We start from the raw sequence: 21,045 nt of genomic DNA, 5'->3' as shown, positions 1-21,045 counted from the left end.
AGTATTTCTTCTCCTGGAAAGCAGAGGGATAGAATAACTTCAAACCCAGTGTGGCAGTGACAGTTAATAAGCTTTTTATAGTCCCCGTGTGGATCTGAAAATCATACCTTATTAGTATCTTTATCATTCTTGCTCACTCATTCAGGCTTATTTTCATTTAATTTTACTTTCTGGCCGCTTTTTCATGTTTTTCCCTCTCTTTCCTAACAGAGTGATGCTTTAATAATCTCATAGTAGAGTTTTCATTTGCTACAAAAAAAAAGGAAGAAAAAAAAAAACTCAGCAAAAGTAACTGTCCAGTGGCTCCCAGATTCCTTATCTGATTCTTACAAGTTGGTCTTCCAGAGACCATTTACACTTGTTTATTTTTAGGAAGATAGAGTGTAAGTGATGTGTGTTTTGCTTTACTGTATTTTCTGGACCCCCTAGAATCACTTTTAATATATCTGGTATTTCCAAATTCATGTTTCCTAGCTCCTCAGGCAGGGAAAGCAAATTAGCTTAAGGATTCCCAGGAGTTAAATTGAGCCAGAGAGGTGCCCAAGACTCTACCCAGCAGGTGTTTTATCCTCTTAGGCAGAAATCTTAGGACATTATAAGAATCCCCCCTCCCCACACTCCCTCCTCCCCCTTACACCCTGCTTTTCAGTCCTAAACAGCAAACAGCACATTTGAGATCTGAAGATTCCCTGCTTCGGACTGAACAGTGGAACAGTGACCGTGACCACCAATGATGGAGTCACAACCTAGAGCTAGGGACAGCCCAGAGGAAAGTAGCTGTTTTAGGTTTGGTGGGAAGGTGGGCCTCACAGGAAGTGGTAGATACAGATATCAGTGGGATTAAACATGTTTGTTATTTTTAGGGCTTGTCTTCAACTTGGAAACACATAAACATACCGCAAATAAATGTCTAAACAATATACCAGAAATTAAAATGTTAATTCGAAAAATTATTTGTAGGGCTTCAACTGCTCGATCCCGTTAGAGTTAACAAGTGAGATTTTTAAATTGAGTTCTTCCTCACTTATTAAAAAAAAAAATCATCAGCTCAGCTTCTGCTTGCAAACGCAGCCTATAAAGCAAGTCCCTGTCTCCTGTCCCATGCCATGGTGTGGACCCGACAGAGTGTGAATACACCGCCTCCGCTTCGGAAGGTGGGCGCGTCACAGCGCCCCTCCTCCCTGCTGCACAGGCGCAGGCGTCGGCCGCTGCAATCGCGCATGCTGTGGAAAACTAAAAATAAAACTGAATATTTTCCTTTCTCAATCAAGGTTGATTTACAACAAACACAAATTTGCTCATTATTCTATCAATAGTATTAACATAAAAGCAGGCAGTGCCCCTAGGTATCCACCAAAAGGAGGAAAAACTCTTTAATTGGTGAATTTTCACTGAATTTTTATCAATGCATTAACTCTCAGTACAGTGGGAACCATCTGAGGTAAACAAGTAAAGACCTCTGCAACATACATTTTAGGGAGAAGCAAGAGCTGAAGTGCACAAAACCATATGAGATTACAATACGTGGAAGTTCATTTCTTTGGCATATGCATATGCTAATTTACAACCCAATTTGAATACATCAGACAACAGAAACCTTTTATGGGTGAATTTCAGAATAAACTATGGAAATGTAGTCAAAGGTCTTTGAACTCCTCCACCCCTGTGTTTTACTTGAGCTGTTTCAAACTGTAATTTATAAAATGCTAGGACAATATCATGGGCAGTTTGTAAGTCAGCTAGTTAGAGGGAGAATGAGCCCTCATCCAAGTCCAGAAAATATTATGACTGTGAGGTGTGTGCATTTTCACATCTGACATCATTCCAGAGATTTCCAAGTTTGGTGTAAATGGCGACTTGGATCTTGTAGCCTTTTCCAAATGCACCATTGATATCTAAAGATATTTCATGATTGGAGAAGGAAAAGTACATTCTGTTCCAAACTTTCAACTCTCCTTGGATTTGTAGCTCACCGTTAGAGTAAAAGTGTCTGAACTTTTTTCTTACCCTACTTTTTTAGTCCTCTTAAGGCATTGGTTGGGATTGCTTTTATACAATGTGTGTGCTCAGTGGAAGAAGAGTAGATGCTAATAACTGCATAAACTTCCCAATGGGATCTAGAAGGAAAGTTGTAGACAGACACTACTTAGCAGAATTAAGAAGTGAATTAAATGAGAGAATAGATGTGGAAAAAGCCAGAAATAGAGCTATACACATCGAGTATTTGGATCATTTGTCAGTGTGCATGGAAATCTATCAAGTATTTGAATGTCATCAGTATGTAGAAAACTAAAGAAACAGAAACAGAAAAAAAATATTTGCTCAGAAATTAAGGAATACCTTACCAAGAATCTTATTAAAATCTTCATTATATGGCAAACAATAAGATTCCAAGGGCTTGTTTTGTTAATTGGATCGAAGAGTTGATTCTTACCTGACAATTGACATTGTTAATGGTTAAATTCTACATATGTAAACCATATGATGTATAATGTCTATTCAGTAATTGATAGAGTGAGTGAATGGACCATTATGGAATTCTGTTTCCTCTGATGGCTGTTTAAAGACTCCCAACCTAGGCAAAATCACACCATAAGTTCAATCTGTTGTTGATAGTTATCTATAACCCTTACTGACGTTCTTTTCCACCTTGTGCATTCCGTTAGGTAGCCAAGGTGGCTAAGAAAGGACGAGGAGTCTAAAAGGGCCAATTAAAGGCTTTTATTTGAGGCAGGACACTGCGACCAGGCGGGCTGAGTCGGAGCAGACTGCAGCCACAAGGGAACGGGTAGGAGGGTTTTTAAGGGTGTGTAGCAGACCCCTGGGCGGGGTGGGCCACCTGTTGATCTTCCCCAGGTGTCCAGGGTATAGGAGTTTGCAAGACAATGTCCTCAGATCAGTGATGGCTGATTAGGTTTCAGAAAGTCTGGGAGATTTATGGGCCTTGTTTCTGGGAAAAGGTGGAGGGAAAGGGGTGGGGCAGTGAGGATTCAACCTGTTTCCAGCAAGAGGCCAGTGGCTATGCCTCAGTGGCTTCCCATAATAGGGAGCCTCATGGTCAGATATTCAACTAGTGACACATACCTTCTTTGTTCCAGTGTAGGTGGTGGCTTAGGCCCTCCATGTCCCAATATAATCTAACACATTCTACTCCCTTTAATTTCTTAATTTATACCAAGAAATCTCATGTTATGCATAGAAACCATCTCTTGTGCACATGTTGTATCATGTTATCTGATAAATTAATTACCTGGGCATGCCTTCACTTCTTCTTTATCAACTCTGTAAATAAACTAATTTCCTCTCCTAGCTGCTTCTTTTTCTGCTTCTTTTTTCTGAATCTCTTCCTATTGTATGGCCAGTCTCCCCAGAGGTTCTGTATATCTCTGTCTTCTTCCCTTATCAAGAATTTTGTTCTCCTGCAGCAGTGTTCAAGGTAGCATTATTCACAATAGCCACAGATGAATAGATAAACAAATATGGTCTGTACATACAATGGAAGGTCATTCAACCTTTAAAAAGAAGAAAATTCTGCCCTTGCCACATGCCTCAGTCGGTTGGAGCAATGATACATGCACTGAAAGGTTGCCAGCTTGAAACCTTGCCAGGGAATATTACCTAGGTTGTGGGTTCAATCCCTGGTCAGGGCACATACCTAGGTTGCAGGTTCATTCCCCAGCTGGGGCACATGTGGAAGGCAACCAATGAATGTTCCTCCCATCAATGTTTCTTTCTCTCTTCTCTCTCTAAAAATCAATGGAAACATGTCCTTGGGTGAGGATTAAAAAAGAAGGAAATTCTGATGTATGCTATCACAAGGATAAACCTCGAAGACATTATGCTATGTGAAATAAGCCAGACACCAAAGGACAAATAGTATATGATTCTGTTTATATGAAGTACCTAGAATAGTCAAATTCAGACAGAAAGTACAATAGTGATTACCAGGAGCCAGGAAGGGGAAGAGGGGAGTTACTGTTTAGAGGGTATGGAATTTCAGTTGGAGGTGATGGAATATTCTGGAAATGGATGGTGGGTGATGGTTAATGAAAATGTTAATGTACTTACTGCCATTGAACTGTATACTTAAAAAGTATTAAAATGTTCAATTTTATGTTGTGTGTATTTTACCACACTAAAAAAAACAAACTTTATTCTGTTCTCTGTTTCTCTAACACTGTTATTACACTGTCATTTTTTCCCACTTAGTAAATAAAAGTCCTTTAATATCAGCCAGATTGAAAACCTCCTTCTTGAACATTCCGCTGTGCCTCCAGCTCCCATCCTACCAGCTATACCCCTGGCAGTGGTTGTGCACACAGACACAAAACTTCATACTCACCTGCCAGTCACTCTAGAGACCACTCCCATGTGCCCCCCCCCCCGCCCCGCTCAGACAACTCTGCTGAACCTCGCCAAAGCAATGAGTGCCTCCACACTGCAAAATCTAATGGACTCTGCTCAGTCCTCACCTCCGCGGACTCCTCGGCAATGTCCATCCACCTGGGACCGTGTCTTCCTCCTTCAGCACTCTTCTCCTCTCATGCCTTGCCCTGCACTCTCTTGATTTCCTTCTTGTCTCTCTGGCTGTTCTTTTCCTGTCTCTTTTGTACACCTACCACCCGCCCCTACCATCCAGCCCTTAAACGGTACAGTGCCTCAAGACTTTGTCCCAGTCCTCAGCCCATCCATTGGGATTTTTTAAAGGCATACTAAAATAATCGTGTTTATTTTTTTTTAATTTAAGTATTTATTGTTTATGCTATTACAGTTGTGCCAGTATTTTCCCGTTCGCCCCCCTCCACCCAGCCCACCCCCACTCCTTTGGGCAGTCCCCACACTGTTGTCCATGTCCGTGGGTCATTCATACATGTTCTTTGACGTAATCATGTTTAAAGTGAACTTCTGATTCCTCTCCCTTGACCCACCACTTCCAAATCACTATTTTCTCTTGTCAGTGGCCACTTCTCTAGCCTAAGCCACCATCATCTTTCCTCCACACCCCTGCAGCAGGCCCCAACTAGCTTTACTGCTTTTACTTGCTGGTTTTTATTCCAGCAACCAGCATGGTCTATGAAAATGTACATCACACCCCGGCTGCCGTGGCTCAGTGGATTGAGCACTGTACTACAAAGCAAAGGGACCCCCGCTTCAACTCCTGATCAGGGCACCTGCCTGGGCTATGGACCAGGTCCCCAGTAGGGGGCACGTGAGAGGCAATCACACATTGATGTTTCTCTCCTTCTCTTTCTCCCATCCTTCCCCTCTTTCTAAAAATAAATAGATAAAATCTTTAAAAATAAATAAATAAAATAAAATGTACATCACATTGTGTCACTTCATAAAATGGCTTGGTTTCCCCTCTAACAACTCCTAAAATCCCCCAGTTTCCGTAACTAGCTTATCTGTCTGTTTAATTACTAAGAAATGACCTGCTGTCACTCTTAGAATAAACCTCAAGCTTCTCTCAGGCCTGCACTCTATGGTCCTTGTCTTCTTTCCAGCTGGATCCCACGCAAGTAGCTGCTCTGCTTGTGCTGCTTCAGCCACTTTGACCTTCTGTCATGGCTCAGAATGCACCAAGCCTCTCCCACCTCTGGTCTTCTGCACGTGCTGATTCCTCCACCCACAAGGCTCCCCTCCCATCTCTGCGTGTCTGAACCTCTCACCTTTATAGTCTCAGTGTAGATGTCATTTCTTCACTGAACACTTCCCCAACAGACCAATATCCTCATACCATCCCTCTTAACAGCCTTCATACCATTATTAACAACTTAACAATTTCGTATATATATATATATACACACACACTTGTTTGGTAACTGAATGCTCTATTATAATGTAAATTCCATGAGGGTCGTGTCTGGTATCAACCTACAGCAAGCGCTATGACACGGAAGAGATGCCTAATAAATATTCTTAAAACAAATGCATGAAGGAGAGAAGAAAAAAGCAAGCAAGCTAGTTTTCCATGAAGCTGTTTCATATAACCTCTCTATAGAAATGAACGGGGACAGGTGTTTTAAGCAGACTTATAATTCATGAAAATCTAAATTTACATAAAGGGTATGTTGAAAGGTGATTTTTCCACTTTACAAAAAGATCCATCATAAAATTCTTTAAACAGCCTTCCCAGGTACATGGAACATAAGATTTTATTGATTAAAACCATATGGTTGCACAGAATTTTTCAGGAAAATATCTTTTATATAAAGCAAGGTTGACCTATAAGCAATTTCCTCAAGGCACCTAGCCCAGAATGGCCAACTCTCAAATTTCCTAGCTAATAGATAATGGGACGCCTGGAATGCAGTGGATATTTGAAACCCTAGAATGCAACACAGTAATTTCAGCCATTTAGGGCCCTCGTGATTCTTCTTACAAAAATAGCTAATGTGGGGGGGGGGGAGGAATCAGTGTATTCCAACTTCCGCAAGTCCTCTTTCTGCGTGTCAGTGAAAGTACGAATGGCTGTGAAGTGACTCCCAAAGAGGCTGCTATGAAAAGCAGAACACAGCTTATAAAATCTACCACTGGTAGTGAAGTTGTCTGATTAAAAAAAAAAAAAGAGCGTGGCCCTGGCTGATGTAGCTCAGTGGATTGAGTGCGGACTGCGAACCAAAGCATTGCAGGTTCAATTCCCAGTTAGGCCACATGCTTGGGTTGCAGGCCACGGCCCCCAGCAACCGCAGATTGATGTTTCTCTCTCTCTCTCTTTCCCCCTCCCTTCCCTCTCTAAAAAATAAATAAATAAATAAAATATTTTTTAAAAAAGAGTGTGTATAAATAAAATGTGGTTAACTTCTCTGGGTCTTAATTTCCTCATCTGAACAATATGGGAGTCCTTCTAAAGATTTTGTTTTGCAATTTTGTCCTCGTGACTGTTCTCCCTATTAATAACATAAATTTCTCAGCTATTGCTGCCCTTCTTATTGGAAACTTTAGTAAATGATTGTGAACTTTGAATCAAAACATTTATGATATTTGTAGAATTGGTTAATTTGAGTATTACTGATGATTCTTGCTAAGAAGAAATTCTTTGCAGAATTTACTTAACCAATGTTTTCTTTATCAAACATGTTTCACTATGATGGGAGTGTAGTAAGCTATTCCCGAACTGCAGTACCTGTGAAATATTCGAGCTGCAGGAAGGGAAAGCACTTTATTGGTTGTGGTAATAAAGATCAAGGTAGACTAGGGCATAAGTTAGCTTCACCCTTCAAAAACAAGACTACTCTTGTCTCAGAAAATCCAAAACCTCCAAATATAGAAGATATTTAAGAGATGGAGAAAAAAACAAGCCTAATATCTATAGAGTTTTGAGAGTGTTTTGCCCTTATCAACTTTCGGAAGCATTATTCTGCCCTCACTTCCTACAATTTTTATTTTTAACCAAATATTAGTATATTTGATGACATTTTGAGGGTACTAAGGTATTAACTTGTTACATAAAGAATTTTAGAATAATCATGTTGATTCCTAAGACTCTTCTGCACAGGTCTGAAAAACTAAAGAATATATTCGTGGAAACACACATTGTTTAGATAGCTCCTGTTTTGTAGCTTAAAGAGAGATCTTAAATATACCAATAAATCTCAATTACATTTGAAGGTTAATGTTCTTATATTTTGTCTGTATTTTTTCTCTTTTCCTATTTATGTTTATAAATGATATTAGGTCATTTCTTCATTGAGAAAGAGATTCAGAAAGGGAGGCAGGGAAGGAAGGAAGGAAGAAAGGAAGGAAGGAAGGAAGGAAGGAAGGAAGGAAGGAAAGAGAAAAAAAAAAGCTGAGGATCATGTAATTATAGCTGATGCTTGATCAACCGAGATCCCCAAACTACACTGGATACAGGGGAAAAAATGCAGTGGGAGCAGAGGCCAATGGAGAGATGGCAAAGGGGAGAGAGAACATTCATGAAAGGGAATTTGTTAACTGGAATTATAAATGTAAAAAATACGCAGAAGAGTCAAGCCTGGGACAGGCTTCTGAAGGAAGCAGGAAGCCGTCTGTATTCTAATAGCAAGACTATGGATGTTAGCAGTGATGTCTTCCATGTGTGATGCTCACAGCTGCCACTTGACTAACAGCTACTGCTTTGGACTGAAACACAATCTAGAAAAGAAAACAAATATGAATCCATTTTTTATGAAACACAAAACAAGACACAAGTTTCTTCCAAGGTCCCCCCGTGAGGAGATTCTGACTCACTGTGTGTTTGTCAGGATGTTGGGGGACAGGGATGGGAGTTGAGGGGGGTGTTGGCAGTCATCCTGAGAATATGTAATTTGAAAAATGTCCTTAGGTTAGAGTGACTTCTTTTCCTGGCTTTCAGCAAAGCATCAAGTCATTTTCTCTTCTTATAATGTGTGTTGATACCAAGACCATGGGAGATTGCTTCCGAAGAAAATATCTGTTGGGAAAAAAATGCCTGTCATTTAAGAATGTGCCCTCCTAATAATTTAACAGCTTTTTTTAAACTTCAAACGTGCAATTATATTTTCCTAAAAATGCTAAGGAAGTGCACTGTTCTTTTAAAGGGAAACCTAGTATACTCTTGCTGTGGGGAAGAAGGTAAATTGGTACAGTCACTATTGAAAACAGGATGGAGATTCCTCAAGAAAGTGTCCATCACCAGACAAACGGATAAAGATGTGGTATACAGAGGGCAGGGCAAAAGGAGATTTACAGTTGTGGGTACCCAAAACACAGCGATTGTGCTTGTATTATTATTTGTTAATGATTGTATTACTTTCTATATGAACAACTGTGAACCCACTTTTGCCCAACCCTGCATATGCAAGGTAATATTATTCAGTCATGAGAAAGAAGGGCATCTGTGGTTTGGGACAACTTGGTTGGACCTTGAGGGCATTATGCTAAGTAAAATAATTCAGAAAAAGAGGACAAATGCTGTATGGCACCACTTCTATGTGGAATCTAAAAAAGACAAACTCAGAGAAACAGCATGGAGTGGTGGTTACCAAGGGTTAGGGTGGGGGATGTAAAGATGTTGGTCAAAGGGCATAACTTCTACCTGTAAGATTAACACATCTGGGGGGCTAATGTACAGTATGGTGATTATAGCTAATAAGAAAATATCATGTACTTGAATCTGCTAAAAGAGTAGATCTTAAATCACCACAAAATAGAAGAGGTAAACTATATACTTGGATGGAGCTGGTAGCTAATATTATGGTGGTAATCATTTTGCAATTTGTAAATTATGAAATCAACACGTTATACACCTTAAATGTACACAATGTTATGTGTCCATTGTGTCTCAGTAAAAGTAGAGGAAAAATAAGGCATCGTAATCGCTGCTGCGCTCAGTTAACAAATATGCTGGGCACCAAGGAGTGCCAGAGCACACCAACCCTGGACACACTTGGGAGGTGTGTGGCCACATAAGAGACTGGTTGTCCTGTGAAGGAAAGAGGGCAGAGTAGGAGGCAGCCCAAGTTCCAGCCCCAGCCCTGTCCTGAACTTGTTGGGTGGTCTTGGTCAAGGCCCGAGGACTCTCAGAGCTTCCCGTTCTTCATCTGTAAAACGACAGTAGTGAAGTAAATGACAGTAGTGAAGCAGATGTTCGGTAAGGTCACTTGCAGCACCATCATGATGTGATCCCATGAGTTTAACCTTAAATGTCAGAACCACTTGGGGTCCAGGAGGCCTGTTTAGGAGGTTGATCAGTTTTTGCTCATATATGAATGATAAGCTTTCAGTTCTTTCATCTCTACTGAATGAATGGTTTGACATTTTCACTCTTCCACCACCTGATTTTGTGCGTGCTGCACAATCAGTCTCTGAGTGGGAGCAGGAGGGTAGAAGGAAGAGAATTCAGTAACTATTATTTTTCTGCTTTCAGTATCTTATTTTACTTCTATTTTATGCAACATGGTCTTGTAGAACTTAGAATAAAAATTAGGATTTAATGAGTTCATCTCATAAATATCTTAAATTTACCACAAGAGGAACATGATCATCGTTAACAGTCATCTTCCCCTTCCTGTTCCACTAGATTTGGGAAAAAGAAAGACGACAAGGCTGGCAAGGCTGAGCCCAAAGGCCCTCTGAAGCACGGCGGCCTGAGGGAGGAGGAGCTGGAGAAAATGAAGGAGGAACGGGAAAGGTGAGCGGAAATGCTGGGCCCCTGCTCTGATTGAGCCTGTGGCCTGTATTTCACTTGGTTATTGCAGCAGTCGACTGCAGAAATGTTATTTTAAGAGGCATAGAGGTTGACTGATACGAAGGGAAAGGCACCTGATATCAAAGGAGACGGCCTGTCTTGGGGGATTTGTATTATATTTTGAGAAGGAATTAACTTCATGTTTTTATTATATCATTATTTATAACTTCATAATATGCTACCCCTGGTTTTGACTATATCGGTGCATATTTTCCCTATGGTTTAAACAACCAGGTTTTTTTTTAGTAAAAAGATCATTTTGATGTCGTTGTTTAGGACTATTGTATTTCCGTAGTCTGTTTCTAATTTTTGTCAAACTGTTGTCTGCCTTCTTAATTTTATTCTGCTAAATCCATTTGGGTACTGCAATTTGAGAAGTCCATGTCCTTCATTTTTTAAAAGCCAGTGTCTTTTATTAGGCTATCAGCAAGTTGCAAAGCATGTTGCCCATCTGTTAAAGGGCCGGTTCCATTTACTGAAACAATGACAGCTCGTAAGGGCTGAATTCTCCTGTTGGAGGAGCTTAACATCCCCACTTGGGCAAGAGGTCCTCCACATAGCCGTGATGTTAACTCTGGCACTCCTCCCAAGTACATGTGTAAATATCTGATTTTGAAACATGTAGTTGAATATTCATATTTCTCCTGAAAATTCTTCACCTTTAACACTAAATGAAGCTTGCAGAAGAACTGAGATGTGACAAAACTAGCATATAATTTTAAGTCTTCAGTTCTGACTTCGTCATGTATCAAGCCAGGTTTGTCCAATTTTTCACTTGCTTTTCATTCAGTAACAACAGCTCTTTTATTTGTAAAGAGTCTCTCATACTTATTTTAATACTCCAGTATGTGTATGAATAAAATCATACTTATTCATTGTTTTCTAGCACAGAGCAGGCTAAGAGCATCTACTGTTAAACTTTGACCCTTATCTTGTAGAATATTCCCATTGGCCGACTTTATCAATGGCAAGAGAAAAAAAAAAAGCCTATTTAGTCCTTTCTCATTTTTTGAGAGGTTGATAAGCTCCATCCCAGGGTCAGTGGAGCAGTTAAAAGGAAATCAAGTGCTTTCCATTGTTGTTGACTATTCACCTGACGGAGCTGCCCAAGAACGAGAAAGATGAATTCTCCATCGCAGCCCAGGCTGCGGTGATCCTGGAATGTAAAATGTAATTCAGGCTAAAGTTTTAATGCATGTATTGGCAAAGACATCTGTGTGGTGAGCCCACATCACAGGTCGTTGCTGCTCCCTTGGCTTTACTTAGCGAGGCTCCACATCCTATGCCTCATCTTCAGCAAGCTGAGCTGTTTGCTAGAATGCAGACTTCATATTTTTTGCGGCTCAACACTTGCTTGGGACTGGAGCGGGAGATGGGGGCGGCAGTTACCCTGAGCAGCCAGAGAACTGTGTGCCAGCAAGAAAATTGATAACCCATAAAATAAGGTGGGTTGTCTTTAAGCAAGAGTTCATTTCCTTTCTGGTTTTGCCTTTAGGAAGCAGGTGCCTGAGGGAGTTTTGTTCTTAAAGCAAGGCTGTAAATTTGCCTCAGCTGGCTATATGGGCTTCAGATCCAATTTTTAAAAAATATGTCTGGTCAAAACATGGTAAGAACGGTGCTCTTAGCCTTCATTTAGGCTACGTCCCACACATGAACACATAAAACACATCTGATGGGTGTTTCCTAGAGACAACATTGTCTCAATCATATGTGAGGGGAAGAAGTTGGAGGAGTTGATTTTATGGTTGTGTGTGATAGAATTAATGGCCAGGGGCATTTCAACAGCTCGGGGGCCCGAGGGCCATAGCGGGTGGAGGTGGAGGCTGAACATTTGGCATCGTTCCCAACCCTGGAGTCCCATTTCTTAGCTCTCCATCATCCGTAGGAAACCAATTCACAACTCTTAAAGAACTCAGCGAGTGCATCACTCTTCATGGCGTGGCTATGGAAAAAAATAAGAAATAGTGTATATAAGTTCATAAAGTTGTCTTTTTTCTAAAACAGTTGGAATTTATTAACTTAAGATGATTCAAGCCATCCCATTGTTCGCTGGTTTTGTAGTATCTTAGACTTCCCAGTTTCTCATTAACATATCTCTTTTACAAAGGACTTAAAGCACTTAAATAAATGTATACCATATAGTGCTGAAGACAGCTTGTACCAGCCTGTGAAAGATAATCATTAAGCTTTCGAGGATTCCGTGAGCTAGTTGGTAAACCGTAGAAATTGGCTATGGTGAGAGTCTCCACTGCTCCTCAGAAACTGGCAAACACGGTGAGCTGGGTTTGCTTTTCCAAAGAGCCGGTTTGCACCACCGAGGGGCTAAACCAACTCAATCTAGTGCATAACCAGGAAGAGATTATCAAAAATAGAGGCAAAAAAGTACTCATCCAGAGCAAACCACAGCCTTCCTCTAGCTGTGTTTCTCGAAGTGTGATTCAAGGACCACCTGCATCAGAATGAATCACCTGGGGTGCTTATTAAAAATGAAGATTCTTGAATCCCACACCAGACTTGCAGGATGAGACTTGGGAGTTGAAACCCAGGAATCTGTGTTTAATAGGTAAGCTCAATGTGATTCTTCAGCACCTTAACATCAGAGAACCACTGACTGGAGGGATAGGAATTGGCTGGAACATTAGATTACACTATTCTTATTCTATGAAAAATGATATACAGATTTTTTTCCCAAGGGGACTGAATAACCCAGTCTAAAAATCTCATCATAGCTTATGAGCCCTCTCGGGAGGGTCCTGTCTTACCAGCACACTGTTTGCACACACGGGAGGATCCCTTGCCCATGCTCCCACCTGAGGGAGTATGGGTCGCTTTCCCCCGGCAGCTCCCGTGCACAAAAAAACTTAGAAAAACAGTAAGTTCATGAAGAAAATTTAGGAAACGTAGAAAAGCATAAAGAGGATTATTAAAATCATGCATAATTCCATCATAATTTATAACCACAATTAATATTTTATGATCTTTTTACTATGTATATATTTCCCTTGACAACTTGCTATCCATACAGCACACACTCATCTAGTATCTTACTTTTTCACAGCATTTCCCCATGCGACTGATGTTTTGAAAATACGTCATTTTAATGACTAACTGCCTAATATTCTGTGAGATCGGTATACCATAACTTATTTACCTTTTATTGTCAAACATAGAGTCTGCTTCCATTTTTTACTGTTCCAAATATTAATACCTTGATGAGCACTCAGGTACAAAAAGCCTTGTAGATGAACTTTTAAATCACATAATTCCTGTTTGAAGGCTCAATTTCCTTGTAACACTTTCACTTAAGGGTTAATCTAATTTCAATTTTAAATTTTAGGATTATATCATACCTCTCCACTTCTCCCATTATTTTTATTATGATGTCCATATCTCATCTTTTATTTATGCACATATCTAATATACGATATGGAACTATTTGGCACTGCATATGAGCAGCTTATTCATAACTATAGCCATGACAAAGCCATAACAGGTGGATTGAGTTACTAGATTAGGAGTGGAGGAATGCAGAGTCCAGAACAGTGTTTCTCAGTGGAGGTATGGGGTGGGGGGGGGGTGCAATTTTGTCTCCCATGGAACATTTCTCTCTATCTGGAGATATTTTTGATTGTCACAATTTTGGGGGCATAGGGGGTGGGGGAGGGAGTCGCTGCTGCCATGTACTGGGCAGGGGCTAGGGATGCGGCTAAGCATCCTACCATGCACAAGGCAGCCCCTCCCCCACCAATGGCTTGTCCCACTCACACTGTCAGTGTGGTGTTTGAAAACCCCCGTGCAAGTCTCTGAACTTCACAAGGAGTGAGCATGCTCTCTTGGACATCAGAATTGATTGTCTCATGATGTCCTGTGGATAACACAGAGAAATATACACCAGATGACATAACCCTAGGCAGGGGTGTCCAGCCATGTCTGGGCCACACTGGATGAAGAGTTGTATTGGGTCACACATTAAAAACATTGCAACATGTAATCACAAAAACATCTCATAATGGTTTAAGTAAATTTACAATTTTGTGTTGGGTCATATCCATAGCTACCCTGGGATGCATGTGGCCCACGGGCCACAGGTTGAACACTGCCTGCAAGGGATTGTTAGCTATTGAAAAAACTGTACCCCAAGATTGCTAATAAAAACTCCATCAGAATAAGTTCGCAAGAAAAAAGTTTTTCTCAAAATTTATTTTTAACCTTGGCCTGCTGACATTGGCATCAAATGATGGTGACTGTTGACCACATTTGAATGCCAAGGAGCCACAGGGGTTGATAATGTGTCCGATGACAGAAGCATCTGGAACTATGCACTGAATCAAACACAAAGGAACTTAATAGGAATATATGTAAAGCCTTGCGTTTAGGTCCAGAAATGAACGGGACAAACACAGGATGTGGAAGGTTTGACTCTAATACCAAATATATGAGAAATTGGCCTGATGGTTTCAGCTGAGGGTAGGTTTAGCATGAGTCAACATGAGCGTACGACTGCCAAAAACCTTAATCCAGGCCTAGGCTACATAATGGAAGTTCATGTACAAAGTGAAGGAGGAAACAATAATTCCAATTTGATGCAGCTTAGGTAATACCTGGAATATCCTATGCCTCCCTCACACACAGAGAATGGCAGCGCTGAATCCTAGGCCTTTAAAAGCATTGAAGGACCTGGGAATGCATAGTCTGCACAGTTAGCTGGTGTCACATGATGGAGGAACTTGCCCGTAGGAGAGGAATTAGACATATTTTATACCATCCATTCTGTCTGTGTGTGTATGTATGTGTGTCCTTATTCATTCTTTCATCCACTTATTTTCTTAAAGACACTAATGAAGAGTTATTTTAAGAGAGGTAGCCTTCAGCTCAGAAGAAGGGAAAACATCTTAACAATTAGAGTGGCTCATGAGGCAGTGACTTGTTGCCACTGCAAATGTCTTCTGAAGAGCTGAATGAGCAAGAATTAGTGTATCAGGGAAATATTGGACTAGATCAGAGTTTCATAAGCTTCAGTCATTGTTATATTGCCTCCATTGCCTTATTTATATTTATACATATGCAAATAAATAAAATATATGTAAATGAAAAATCATGGAAGTTAATGTAATTAAATACATTAAGCCACATACCATCAAAAATCATCTTGCATATTGTTAATGCTGCATTTGTCCTTTGATTATCTCTATGGTCTTTCCCAGATCTTAGGGTTTGAGAAATATGTAAATAGCTTAGTATAGAAGCATTTACTTTGAATTTCCTAGAGCAGGCTTTCTTGAACTTACATTGATCCATGTGGTAGTATATGCTCTATTCTTCTCTGAGTGGGTAAGCCTGAGCTCCAGGCTCACGTTGTACGTTAGGACCTCCTTTGTCTCATATCTGATTCCCTGAGCTGATTGTGTGTCCCCTCCTGAAACGAGTCAAACAGCCCATTGCAGTGAAGCCCCGTTTTAAATGAACTCATTTTTTCCATGCTTCAGTGAGACTGACCATAATAAAACATTAGTTCCAAATGCCTATGTCCATGGCTAGAAAGATGAATTCAATATTGTATTCAAAGATTATTTCTTCTAGAATTTTTCTATCAAGCTCAATTCAATTAGCATTTTCTAAACGTTCAGATTATGTAAACTGGTGCATTGATCAGAAAGCAAGAGATAATCTTAGCCAGTTGGTGAACATATTTTTTTGTTTAATTCTGAGACTTGAACTTAAATTTGTAACCTTCTGCAAAGTGTGAAATTCACCAGATTCTTGGACCTATAAAGTACCTAACTACATGCATGTTGTACTTGTATTTTTAATACCTTCTCAGTAGACAGGTGGAGATCAGGTAAAGAGAAATATGTTCCCCTTATTTATTTAGGATTATTGATTGCATTGAGGGGGAAAAAAATCTCCTTTGACAACAAAGGCTGCCTTCCATTAAAGCCCCGTAGTACTGAAATAAAATTTCACCAAATGAAACATCTTACTAGTATAGGGAGGGTTTAATATGAGTTTGCCCTCCAACATTCTCTGTTATTCTTATACCATGGTCAGAGTTTATTTTGCAGGGAAGCTCATGCAATGCGTTAGTGAAACGCTGTTTTTGTAGGTTTTACTAGAATCTTAGGAGGGTAAATGAAGAGGTGAGGGGAAGAGAGGCAACCTCTCCAGTTCCAGGATTGAAAAGTATGAAAACATATGGCTCTTGTTTTCAACAACTGGCCCAAACGGAATGTCTAAGTGAAAGTGAAGCTCGGATTTGGGAAAGTTAATCTGCTTCAGTGTCTGAATTCAAGGTTCTAAGTTTTCTTGCCTTTTAGGAAGCCTTCCAAGAACTGCAGAGGCTTCTCCCTTGCCTTATCAGCTGAGCTGCTTGTGGCCTGTTCCCTTAGTTTAAATCAATAACATGTGTTTTTGATATTTGGCAAACCGAGATTTAATTATGCAGCTGCAAGTTCCCCACATAAACGAAATGCATCTTAGAGAAATAAAAACATTCAGAAACCATTTATAGTTTGAGAATACAAGTGGGTGAAAATCTATTCCCAGCCTCTCAGCATTTTATTTAATTTTGGGAAATTTTTATGTTACTGGAAATTGAAATGAAAACCAGAATAAGGCTAGAGTTTAGCCAACATTTGTTCCTGCTGAAAAATGAGGATGCTTATTGTATTCTAAGAAAGGAAATGAAAGTATTATATTCTGAATTAATATTTTAGTTGTAACCTACGTAAGTATTACCCTCCTAAATACATAGGGCAACAAATGAATTGATCGGATTTTTGCATTATTGTATCCTAAAAAGAGCGCTTATTTTATTACAGAAACCAGAAGGTTGATTTCTTCAATATGCCAAGAGACTCTCTATAATTAATTATTTACTGAACTTAAACTTTGGCAGTATTTAAACTGTTGAAAACACCCATGTTTTGGCATGATTACATTCAAATGATTAATTCAGCATGGTTTTACTCCTCACTGCATATCCCTGTCTTCTGCAGTAGAATTTGCTAGGTCCTGTAGTGTGGGCAAAATAAAATGTTGGCAGTCTTCCCAGTTTTAATAGTCCCAATTTATTATTACCACTGAACCCTGATCAGATCATGGACTGGATTAGATCCCAGTTTTTCAAAATGCCCCAATTTATGGCTCCCTTAGAATTCTGATAAAAATGTGTATTTGAATAAGGCTTCGGTTGGCTAAATGAGATCCAGTTAATTACTTTTAGATTCTTATTAGATCATCACTGCACAGAAGTTATGAAAAATATTACTACATGATGTGTCTCAGGACAAGGTCATGTTCTCATTTTACACTGGCAGAAAAGAGCTATCAGATTTTTGGTTTTCGTAGTACTAACCATCTCCGTGAATGAGAGAGATTTGCCGTATCCCAGTAATGCCCTCTGGTGCTTGTGTTACAGTAAGGATGGCCTCCTTTCCTAGAAGAGGAATTGGGGGTGGGGCTGGGGAGAGAGAGAGAGAGAGAGAGGAACACACAGCATAGTGGCTACACCCCACCACCCCTCCTTCGGAGGCCATCTTTCAAGATTTACTTCGGATTTAGAAGGATGAGGGGGTGAGACACAGGAGGAGGCTGGTGACTTTGATATCTGTACATTTATTTGGTCACTGTAATACCTATCTTCTCAGAAATGCCTGTGGTCACCAAAACTTTTGGCCTGTGACTGTATTCCTCTAGACAAGAGATGGGAACACCTACATCCTAATGCCATGCCAGCATTTTTTATGAGCCAGCGTCCTTTCATGGAGCCCGAATCAATGCTAGAAGTGCTGTATTAGCAAGTACTTGTCAGCTGAGCCAGATTAATACATAAAATGAATCACTTGACTGGCATGCTTTCCAATAGCCGTTTAGACAAACTTCTAAGATTAAAGTACACCAGCTCTTTAAAAAGTGTTTTAAGAGGATACTTGTATATTCAAATACCCTGGAGTGACATATTATATTATTGTATCCAATTATAGTACAGTTGAAATACATTCTAAAAAGAAATTATACTAATCTACTTAGAGCGATCCCACAGAAATATATAGAATACTCGATCTAATTTTTTTAAAAAACACCACCAAGAAAGAAGTTCTAAATTCTGTTTATCTGGATATTTTCTTTTAATAAACACATGCAAATATATTCAACATAATCAATAAACTTTGGTTATGCACTGAACTTTATGCCAGTCAGAGATACAGATATATTTCAGGCGATGGAGTTTGCCTACAGCAGTGGCAGAATTCATAAGACCATTTTCCATGGAAGCTTTGGGTAACTGTCACCAGGTGGAAAGCCACTTGGTGACTAGAATTTACGAATGAGAGTCCAGTACCCATTTTATCAACTGTTTTCATGGCTTTGGATAAACCACTTTGGAGAATGTATTCTTCAAGTCCCTCTTTTTATTGCCATTAAATGAAATGGTGATAATGTTTTAAGGCCTCAGTTTTGTACATTTTGCTTGGATAAAGTGATTTTTAACAGCTAAGTTTCTTTAAAGAAAAAAAAATTAAGTAAAAGTTAAGTGAATTCAGAATATTTACTGTGGACTAGTTTGAAGCTAGGCAGTATACAAATAATTTGTCAAGAGTATTCTGAAAAATATGGAAAAATCAAATTTTTGTGAGTCAAATGGTATTTTCTAGAATTTCTAAAGTACATATGTCACCTTCCTTTCTTATTTGGACGTATGTTATGTTGTATCCTGCTTTGGAAAGCCTCCAGCACAACACATCCACTCTGGAGGCCAAGGTTAGTGATTTTTCACAGAGGCTGGCAATTCTGCAGGTTGAAAGGATACGCAGCCTATTGTCTTCAAGAATCTGCTTTTTTCCTTCAACGTTCTTTATATAGTGACTTACCTAGGCCTGTCTGTGATCTACAAACACCAACTCCGAATATGCTTTTTTCCAAATTTCCCAGGCACTTTCCAGCAGGGAGTGATGATCCCCCGAGAACACATTTAACAATGTCCGAAGGCCTTTTTAGTTGTCAGAGGTGCTACTGGAATCCAGTAGGTAAAAAACAAGGGTGTTTCTCACCATCTTACAATGCATAGGACAGCCCCGCTACAAGAAAGTTCCTAAATGTCAGTTGTGCCAAGGTTAAAAAAACCTTGTTTTAAATAAATAGATAATTATATAATATGGGTATAGATGTACATATTTAAATAGAAATATGCTATAGATAGTCAGTACCTCTGCAGCTGGACCTGAGGATGTGTATTTTAAAACCAGTTCTGAAATGATTGTTGTTATAACCATGACTGGGATCGCCCGCCTAGGTGGTGGCCAAGTGGAAAGATTGCGAGACCCAGGAGTGGGTCAGACCAGGGTTAAAGACCTGACCCTGCCTGAACGCACTGTTGAACTACTTAACTGTTTCAGGACACTGAGTTCTAATCAGTTCAATGAGAAGCCTGTCTTTTAGACTGTTATGAAGAGTAATATCTAAGAAGCAAGTACCTGGCTTACTCTAGGTGCTCGGTACTATCTACTGACCAGCTCTGGGGATTCAAGACCCCAGACAATACATTCAGTAGCCTTTGGGAGCCCAGAATGCTCTGAGACATGCCATCTGTGAAAATTGCTGAACTGGATACTGGCACGATGAAGAAGGCCAACTTGAATGCAGGCTTTGCCCAGCTGGGAGTGATGCCAGATAATTCCATTCAAGAAGCTTCTCCTCATTTCTTATTGATCGCCACTTGCAAGTTGTACCTCACAGTGATCTTGGCATGAGATGGCAGCACAGTAGTGGGGGTGAGCTGGCCATCACCAGTGCTGGGCATCATGGAAACAACTTCAAGAGGAGGGGCACAAACGGCATGGGTGACTGTCAGCCTCTCCAAGTCCATGGGGTATGCTTCTGCAGAAAACACTTGTAACCACACTCATGAAATTCACAAAATCCTCACTTTGCATTTTTGCTGTATGTATTGCATTAAAGGTGGGAGGGGACCTTTGAACTGATAATATTTCTAATCCAGTCTTTGGTGGAAATGGAACAAACAGGTCCTTTTTCTGGCCGTTCACTCTCTCCCACTAACCTGTTCTTGCTCTGTACTTTAATGATTTAATGACCTTACAGTGCATCTGAGTTGACTTCAGACTGATGTCTAAAGGAGCCTGACCCCTCTCCCAGTCTCAGACTCTTGCCTCCTCCTTTGCGCCCTTTGTTTGACTTTAGTATAGAAAGTTAAAGAAGTTAAAGTGCTTTGGGCTGTGGCATAAATGTCTGCTTTTTCAAGAGGTCACTTAAAAGAGCCTTTATTTAATAAAAAAGAAACAGAACAAGTGGTTGTTTAGATGGATGCTGTTTAAGTATTCATGTTCTTGGGGGAATCTAAAATAAATAATAATTTGTGAAATCGTGGTTTCTTGAAGTAGAGATTGCTAAATATAACAGGTTGGTAAAGGAATCAGTAAATAATAAGTAACTTGATCAGCCATTCTGCTCTCCAAAACTATTAATGGCTTTGGGTTGCCTACTGTATACAGTTCAAACTTCTTGGACTGATAGTACCTGACAATAGCCTAGCTTTACAACTATAATTTTTACTTCTGGCCAAGATGACCTGTACACCCAAGCCACTCTGGAGTGTTCACTTTTTTGCAATCACCATAGCCCTTTCCTGTCTCTGTGCCATTCCTAATACCATTTACCTTGCCTAGAAGCCCTCCTTCTGCGTAAGTTGGTCGAATTCAATGGGAAGTCAGAAAATCTTAGTCCTTCCACTATACCTTCCCAAACAGCTTAAACTGGAAGAACACTTTTCCACTATATCACCTAGGTCAAGTTACTTAATTTTCTTGTCTTCCGTTTGTTTAACTGCAGAACGGGTCTGT

At 40.0% G+C, this 21,045-nt stretch overlaps 1 protein-coding gene across 1 annotated transcript in view; it reads left to right on the top strand.

Moving 5' to 3' along the window:
- PARD3B (par-3 family cell polarity regulator beta) overlaps positions 1 to 21,045 on the top strand; it is a 975,282-nt gene that overhangs the window by 779,088 nt on the left and 175,149 nt on the right. Inside the window, exon 19 of the mRNA XM_045852946.1 lies at positions 10,022 to 10,132. Coding sequence (XP_045708902.1) covers positions 10,022 to 10,132 — 111 coding nt within the window. The remainder of the gene's footprint in view (positions 1 to 10,021; positions 10,133 to 21,045) is intronic.

Source organism: Phyllostomus hastatus, unplaced genomic scaffold (genome assembly GCF_019186645.2).
Source record: "Phyllostomus hastatus isolate PE091 unplaced genomic scaffold, TTU_PhHast_1.1 phas_contig_137, whole genome shotgun sequence".
Classification (NCBI taxonomy): Eukaryota; Metazoa; Chordata; class Mammalia; order Chiroptera; family Phyllostomidae; genus Phyllostomus; species Phyllostomus hastatus.
Note: the sequence above shows the minus strand (reverse complement) of the source record. Positions and strands in the feature narration are given on the sequence as shown.